Source organism: Siniperca chuatsi, linkage group LG1 (genome assembly GCF_020085105.1).
Source record: "Siniperca chuatsi isolate FFG_IHB_CAS linkage group LG1, ASM2008510v1, whole genome shotgun sequence".
NCBI lineage: Eukaryota > Metazoa > Chordata > Actinopteri > Centrarchiformes > Sinipercidae > Siniperca > Siniperca chuatsi.
Genome location: NC_058042.1, coordinates 30,194,385 through 30,202,403, shown reverse-complemented (window position 1 = coordinate 30,202,403; position 8,019 = coordinate 30,194,385). Strand labels below are relative to the sequence as shown.

The following is an 8,019-nucleotide window of genomic DNA, read 5'->3' as shown; positions in this document are numbered from 1 at the left end:
TTAACACCAAACTGAATGTGACTGAATGTATCCCTCAGCTGAAGTCCACCAGCCAAATCAGAGCTGCATTTTGACCAGACGTCTGTGGAGAACACACCTACACTGTTCTCTCTTAACAAGCAAAACCTCTTGCTATCTAGACTGCACCCACGCTCACCCTACGATCATCCTCTTCTCTCCCTCTGCATTATTGCCCTCATTGTGGCTGCAATCGATGGAGAGAATGCAGGAAAGAAAAGAAAGACAGATAGATGATCAAGTTGTATTACCATAACCATACAGGAGAGATAAAAACGACCACTTACAAAGTGACTGAATAAAATGTTTTACATACACAGATAGGCATGTTTTCATAGCGTTAACATGAATGGAATGCAGCAGTAAACATAACAAGCGGAGAGTGTGTGAAGGAGAAGTGCAGAAGACATCTGACCATTGATTACTAATGCCTCATATAAAATCTCTTAATGTGGATCTAAGGGTCAAACATAGAAATAGCATGTCACAGATCCACTGTACACCTGACAAAATGTAAAATCATATATTATGCATCATAATAACTTAAATAAAGGAGTATGAAACCAGACACCTTTAAAAATACAACATATAAGCAAGCTAAAAACTATTGTCCTTTCCTGTTCTCTTGATGGCTTGTAGCTTTAGAGGTTTCAGAAGGAAAACTCAACAAAATGACAACATATATTACATCAAAAAGTCTTCAGATGCTCTGTAATTGGCATTGTCTTTCCAGTTCCAATGTGATCAATGACATGATGACTTGACCGCTTTGGCAGATGAGCATCAGCAGCCACATTGCCTTCTTTAACAAAAGGAGTCTCTCTTTTACTTCTTTACAAAATTCATTAGTCAAGTACTCCAGGAAGAAAACACACAAGTGACAGTTCTGTGTGTTGTGAGCAATTACTCCCAAATGGCCTCCGTGGTGTTGTTTTCCTCAGAGACGTGAAGCCACAGACTCAGAGGTATCCGAGCTCTATGGCCTCTTGCTGGAGCAGGACTTGCAGCACTGCTGTCCATAGAACTTGTGGTTGCAAACGCCGTGCTGGGGAACCAAGTGACACCAGCTGAAATGGTCCATGCAGTGTTCGTCTGCAGAGAAAACAAAAAATAAGGCACATTTTGAGCAGCAGTTCAAACTAAGTCCTGTTTATATTCACTATTGTTCAATTTGTGGATCATTCTTTCGATTCACTGATTGATCGTTCTGCCTAGAAATAGTTAGAAAACCATGAAAAATAGCCATCAAATTTCCCAGAAACCAAGGTGACATCTTTAAATTGGTTGTTTTGTCTGACCAAAAGTCTAACCCACAGATATTCAATTTATGATGATATATTAAAAAAATCTAATTCAAGAAGGTGGAACCAGAAGTTTTTTTGCCATTTTTACTTGATTAATAACCTGGATGATTGATTTCTTATTTTTCTGTCGATCAAATATCAATTAATCAATTAATCATTTCAAAACTAGTTCAATCCAAATAAAACAAGACTAAGCTAGACTAATCTGCAGCCATGCTAGCAGCTCTGTGAGTCTGTACTTAGGCACAACGGTCCTTTGAGCTAAATGTTGATCTCAGCATGCTAACATGTTCACAATGACAATGCTAACATGCTGATTTTTAGCATGTGTAATGTTCACCACTTTCACCATCTTAGTTTAGCCTTTTAGCATGCTAACAATAGCAATTTAGCACTAAACATTAAGTACAGCTGAGGATGATGGGAATGCCATGCAGGTATTTGGTCATAAAACCAAGAATTACCAAACCAAAAATGTGACTTGATGGTAATGCTAGAAAGGTTAAGGGGTTACCAAAGTTGCTGCAATTCATCCCGAGGGGAACATCAATGTCTGTACCAAATTTTATAACAATCCATCCAATAGTTGTTGAGATATTTTACTAAAACGAATGTGAGCCTCACAGTGGTGCCACAGGAAAAGTCGTAGTATTCATCCTCTGGGGATCAGGCATGTCTGTACAAAATCTCATGGCAATCCATCCAATATTTCAGCCTGGACCAAAGTGGTGGACTGACTGACACTGCAATCCCGAGAGCCATGCAGTTAGCTGGGCTAAACATAAGGTGGCTGCAACTGGACAAGTCAACCAGTGGGCTAACACATACACAAACACATATATGCACACACACTACTGTTAAGTTCACTTGAGCTAATTGTTATTGTGCTATGGGAAGAATTCATCAAAAAGAGCAGAAAACAAACCTAAAACAGGTAATGCAAACTCCGCACAGTCCTGTAATTCCATGAGTATGAGGAAATGAAACTGGATGAATTTGTCTTTTTCCCTCAGAGGAATTTACCTTTCAGTGTCGGTCCAGCAGCTGTGACCCGGCCGGGGCGTTGTGCTGGAGCCGGGGGAGCAGCGGGGCAGAAGTGTGTGTTGCATGCCCTAGAAGTGACAGGCCTCTGATGGGGCAGGCAGCCAGCTGCGGGGCGACCTTGCCGGAGACACTGGATAGACCGAGTCTGGACTCCTCCGCCACAGGACACAGAGCACTGAGGCAGGCAGGAGAGAAACAGCGGGGAGACGGAAACAAAGAGAAGGGCAGAATGAGAAGGAGAGCAATGAGGGAAAAGGCACAGAGATATAAATAGGAGGAGATCAAACGTTGAATTGCGTGGAGAAAAAGGAATTGTCATGAAAGGAGCAGTGGAGGGAGGGGAAAGGATGGAGGAAAAGTCTATGCAGAGACAAAGAACAGATGAAGAAAACAAACATCCCATCCAGCATGTACCTGCCCTCCAGCAAGCTGTCAGGAGATATCTTCTCTGGTGGAAACATACCGGGATCACAAGCTTGAGATCAAGCAGAATGAGACACTGTGCTATAAGAGGTTGCCCTTAAGACTTTTTGCATAATAGATGATATAACACATAGCCTACACAACCTGCCCCGATAGGCTGTGTAACAGAGTGGAGCTTTTGGATTGCATCTGAGGCCCATTCCACATAGCCAGCCACTGTTGGCTCAGAACTATGCTACGTCTTTGAACTACCACCACCTAAACTGCACAGTCTGCCTCTGAGGTTTATGGGGAAACATAGTTATTGGATCACAGGAGCCACTCATGGTTTTGGCCCAGATGTCGTGTTGCCTTCCTCATCATGTCAGGGGCCTCCCAGGGAAAGCGGCATTGTAAAATAAATGTTGTGAATCCGACAAAGCCTTTTCGGTAGATTTGTTAGTTTAGAAGCAACTGATCACACAATGGGATGATTTTGCTACTTTTGCAACTTTTGAAGAACACTTATCCTAGACTGAGGCTACACTTCCAAAATCCAATAAAGAGCAGGGCAGAGCTGCTAACATTACTGTTAACATTGATAGTATCCTGGACCGGCTAAAATACTACACAGTGGATGTCCCTGTTCTGTTATGATCAATTTCTTCTTTTGCTCCTATGTTTTTGGTTTTGAAAAGACTCAAAAGAAAGACACCATCCTCCACAGTAAATGCAGAGTAACTCTCTTACTAGAGCCCCATGGACACCACTTCTTGATGTGGAGAAATACAAAGCTTGATAGGCCTGCCTTGCGTAAGTTATGGTTACTAAGCTATGATTGGACAATCGCAGGTTGAGGGAGGGGTTTAGCGAACGCTCAATTGCTGCTCATATTTAATGGTGTATGTGTTGCTGTTCATGTGTACTCTAGGATGGAAACCATATCCAGTACTATTTAGTTTGTCAAAGTACCAATATAAACTAAAACAAATTTACACACATACCAACATCACATCCATTTTCGTTTTAGAAATATTCTTTCGTATTTGCTTTCAAGTTTTGACTGACTTCAGCCTTCCTCCCAAACACAGATAAAATCAGCTATTCTACTTACTGTCCATGTCCTGGTAACTGATGTGCTGATGTGAAATCTAAGTGTCGTCATGCATATGATGACAGGATGCAATTTTCTACCAAATATGCATTTAGTGTGTGACACAATTGTGTCACATGTGGGAGAAAAACTCCAAATCAGAAGACTATCAGCTGGAACACATATATCGCACTAAAAGTCTCTCATGTAGACAGTTTTGGATCAAAGCTTGAGCAAATGTACCTGTTGCCAGGGTGAGTTGTACCAGCCTAAGACCACAGCACTGGAGATGGCTCTGCCAGGGACGACCCGGGGGAGCTCTGGGCATGGACTGCGGTTGCAGCCCTGCTGGAGATCCACCAAAGGTTTGGCCATATTCCTGCACCTCCGTACGGGGAACTCCACATACCTGTGCGGGGGGAGAGGACGGGTCGTCTGCTCAGAAATGACAATTGCTGAAGAGCATCCAATTTTGAAAACAGTGAGATTCTGATTCAGAGGATAGCACACAGATGACGCATCTGTTAAAGTGTGAGGGATGTCTTGGTGAGCAGTTGAAGGCACATACCCTCCCTGCGAGTCTCTCTCCCCGCAGTGAAGCTCTCTCTTCTGGATGCCTGAGCCACAAGACCGGGAGCACTGAAACAGAGTGCAGGGACAATTTTAGAAAATGAGCTCTGAGTGTGTGTGTGTGTGTGTGTGTGTGTAATGTGGCGGGTTCCCATAGCAGCAGACACCACAAAGTCACTTATCGTTGTAGTAATAGAGCCAAAATACTGAGTGCTCTACTGAGTATTTATCAGCCATTATATTTGATGAGCAGGCAGTATATATGGACGTGTATGAGTGTGTGTGTCTGGCTCTTTTTCAAAAACAAAACCACAGTGTATTCTGGGAAGTAAGTATCTTCACTGTGTTTTAAGACGGTGTAGTCCCTCATTCGTCCAGGAGTGTTCTATCGTAGAAAAGGTTTGAGTCGTAGTCATCTGGACACTGTTTTCAGAATCAAGACGTTTCGGCTCCCATCCGGAAGTCATTCTCAATGTGTTTTCTATCTTGCTAGTCTTGTGCTACAAACCTAGCCCACACCAGCGTTTTTATTCCACATTCAGCAACATTAACTATTTCGTTTGTAACTGAGTGCCCTCGCTTCTCTCACTCAAACTACTGTACATAAACACCAACGTCAAGGAATTTCCACCACCAAGGCAGGTAAGAATTCACTCATCTCTGGCACAAACACTAAAAGAATATGCTACCTGAATTGATGATTAATGGCCAACATGATGAGGCTGTCAAATACAGATTCATAAAAACATACATTAAACTTCCGAGGTATAACAATTATTCTTCAAAAAATGATTGCAACACCTCACAGTTGCTGGAGGACGTCGATTAATTTTGGAGTGAGCCAGCATATCTTGGAAATTGTAGGCAAATCCTTGATGGAGTATATTATCTGACAGCATCATTTTCATAATCCCAGGAGTAGACTGGCAAGATTGCTGAGCAAAGTTGGTAAAATAATGTGGACGCTTCAGCAGATTGATCTGTATCCTGTCTATGAGGGTTAAAGAGAAGTGGTGGTTGACAGCCTGGCTTTTGTAAAAACAGCCCAATTATTAAATTCACTGACTTTGGATGGTTTATAGACAATTTGTTTCTTAAGGGGCCAGTATACTCCCTCAGTGCTTCTCGCATGGCCGGATATCTTCCCGCCACACCTCATGCCGACTTCATGCCCTGATTGGTGATGATGCCATTTAAGCAATTACTGATTTCATCTATGAATTTCAGATCATTTCAGTGGCACATTTCTGCCACCATAACAAAAAAAAACTGCTCAATTTCTCATTGTAGCATGCAAAGTTTCCCTTTTTAATGAGATCCGTTTCACTTTGTATTAAGATATTTGTCATGACATCTCATCTACTTCCAGTCCAGTTTGTCCATTTCCATCATTTGCCAGATGGCTTTCCAACAAGTCCAGTGAAGTGATGTAAAGTAAAGCAACAAAATGAACCCACAAAGCAAGGTGCATCATCCCAAGCTTTTTCTTATAACACATTTCAAGTGCTTTAGGGTGGATTTTTCCTCAAAATGATTCAACTGAAAACAACACATTACACTTCTATCGCTACTGCCCCTTGAGCTTCATGTCTCCTTTTTCCTACCTCTCCCCAGGCAGTGGGGATCCACTGCAGCCTTTCGTTCTTGGGGCAGCGCCGCAGGACACAGGTCTCTTGGGCTTTGGGTCTGTGGTGCTGTCTGCACATGCTGTCGGGCACCACCACCGCTTTGGCCCCAGGATCAGTGCTGCGGCAAAACACGCTCCGCTTCCTCAGTCCACGGCCACAGGTCTTGGAGCACTGCGAGTGGACAAGGAGGAAGAGAAAGAAGTCATTGTCAAAAACCCAGATGACTGCATCCTCAGGAGATTAGTGATTCAGTAAGCAAAGGTTTAATGACCATACACATATTTAATCATACGTGCACACACATACACTGTTACTTAGCCTTATACTTTCTTGTGATTGTTTTAACCTTCAGCTTTCATCATGTTTATGCACTAGGCCGTACTAACAGAGGTTAAATCCTTGGCACGGACATTGTAAATTATTTGTTATTCACCACATGGTGTACAAGCAAACAGAAGCTCACCGGTTTGATGACAGCCCATTAAGGCCTAACATTAAATACAATAAACCAATAACTCGAAGATGAATGTGACCCCAACCCATCAAAAGCATCCGTGCTGCTGTAAACTCCAGCTGAAATGCAAAGGTGGACAGAGTCAAACTGCTCCGCTGGGACAGACGACCACAGCCGTCAGGGCAGTTTATGCGACAATCTCACGTTAATTTATTAGACAAAAGACACGTACACATCTGTGTGTATCCATTTACAAACACAAGCATGCACATACACACATCCCAGTTGTCCTTTTGTCACTGAAAAGTCCAATTGATCTTTTCAGCGAGACTGGCCTTGTCTCTGCATGACCGCCGACTGAACTCGGACTGGTGTGGAGGAAGTATTCAGATCCTTTACTGAAGTAAATGTACTAATACCACACTGTAAACATAATCTGTTACAAGTAAAAGTCCTGCTTTGAAACTGCAACTAATGATTACGGATTAATCTGCTTATTATTTTATCTTTGATTATTTTCTCCATTAACTGATTGATTGTTTGGTGTGTAAAGATTTTGAAAATAGTGAGAAATGCCGTCACAATTACCCAGAGTCCAAAGTGACACCTTTATAATGCTTGTTTTGTCCAACCAACAGTCCAAACCTCAAAATTATTAACAATACATTAAAATAATTAAAAGGAAATCTTCACATTTGTGAAGCTGGAGCCATGAAATGTTTTACATGAAAAATGACAATTAATTTTCTGTCAAATGATGCATTGATTAATTGACTAATCGTTTCAGCTGTACTTTATAGTAGTTTATAACAAAACATCATATTTTATAAACTCTTAAAGTAACTAGTAACTAAAGCTGTCAGATAAATGTAGTGAAGTAAAAAGTACAATAGTGGAGTAGAAGCAGAAAGTGGCATGAAAAGAAAATACACAAGTAAAGTACAAGTAAAAATTTGCCCTGTCTAGTGTGTGATGCACTGTGGTTACAGAGGAACCGGCCAAAACCTCCAAGTCATACTTGGTTATTAGCCATAGGATAAACTGAAAAATCAAATATTAGCTTGAATAAATACAGTCCTGCAAATCAACATCTTACAAGTACTAATTACTCAAGAGGGGTTGATTGCAAACCAGACAATGATCATTTATGATCATTTTTGTGTGGCTGTTTTGTGATTCATGGGTGTATTTGGTTCATGTAGACAGGTAGAGTTCATTCTGATTCAACTGTCCATATTAAATTTCCCAAATTTTAGACAAGATGGACAAGGGTAAAAGAGAAAACATTTCTTTGTGATTGAAATGAAAATAAAGGTTTTTCAACAACCAGCAGTTTAAAAAATGCAGATGTCACAGGATAAAAGTTGAATATGGCACGTTTGTAAATGTTTTACCATGTGTCCAACAGAGGGCAGCAGAGTGTTTGTTTTAGCTTCAGTGAAACGTCTGACAGCTTGCATATTAAACTCATTGTGTGTGTGTGTGGGTGTGTGCATCTCCTCTCAG

At 41.5% G+C, this 8,019-nt stretch overlaps 1 protein-coding gene across 1 annotated transcript in view; it reads right to left on the bottom strand.

Annotated features, from left to right (window-relative positions):
• Positions 1 to 250: 250 nt before the first annotated feature.
• The window catches only part of adamts18 (ADAM metallopeptidase with thrombospondin type 1 motif, 18), a 66,029-nt gene continuing 58,260 nt past the window's right edge, over positions 251 to 8,019 (bottom strand). Inside the window, exons 20-24 of the mRNA XM_044199920.1 lie at positions 6,036 to 6,230; positions 4,430 to 4,500; positions 4,105 to 4,270; positions 2,346 to 2,541; positions 251 to 1,110 (exon numbers count right to left, since the gene is read on the bottom strand). Of these exons, the coding sequence (XP_044055855.1) occupies positions 995 to 1,110; positions 2,346 to 2,541; positions 4,105 to 4,270; positions 4,430 to 4,500; positions 6,036 to 6,230 (744 nt within the window). The 3' untranslated portion in view covers positions 251 to 994. The remainder of the gene's footprint in view (positions 1,111 to 2,345; positions 2,542 to 4,104; positions 4,271 to 4,429; positions 4,501 to 6,035; positions 6,231 to 8,019) is intronic.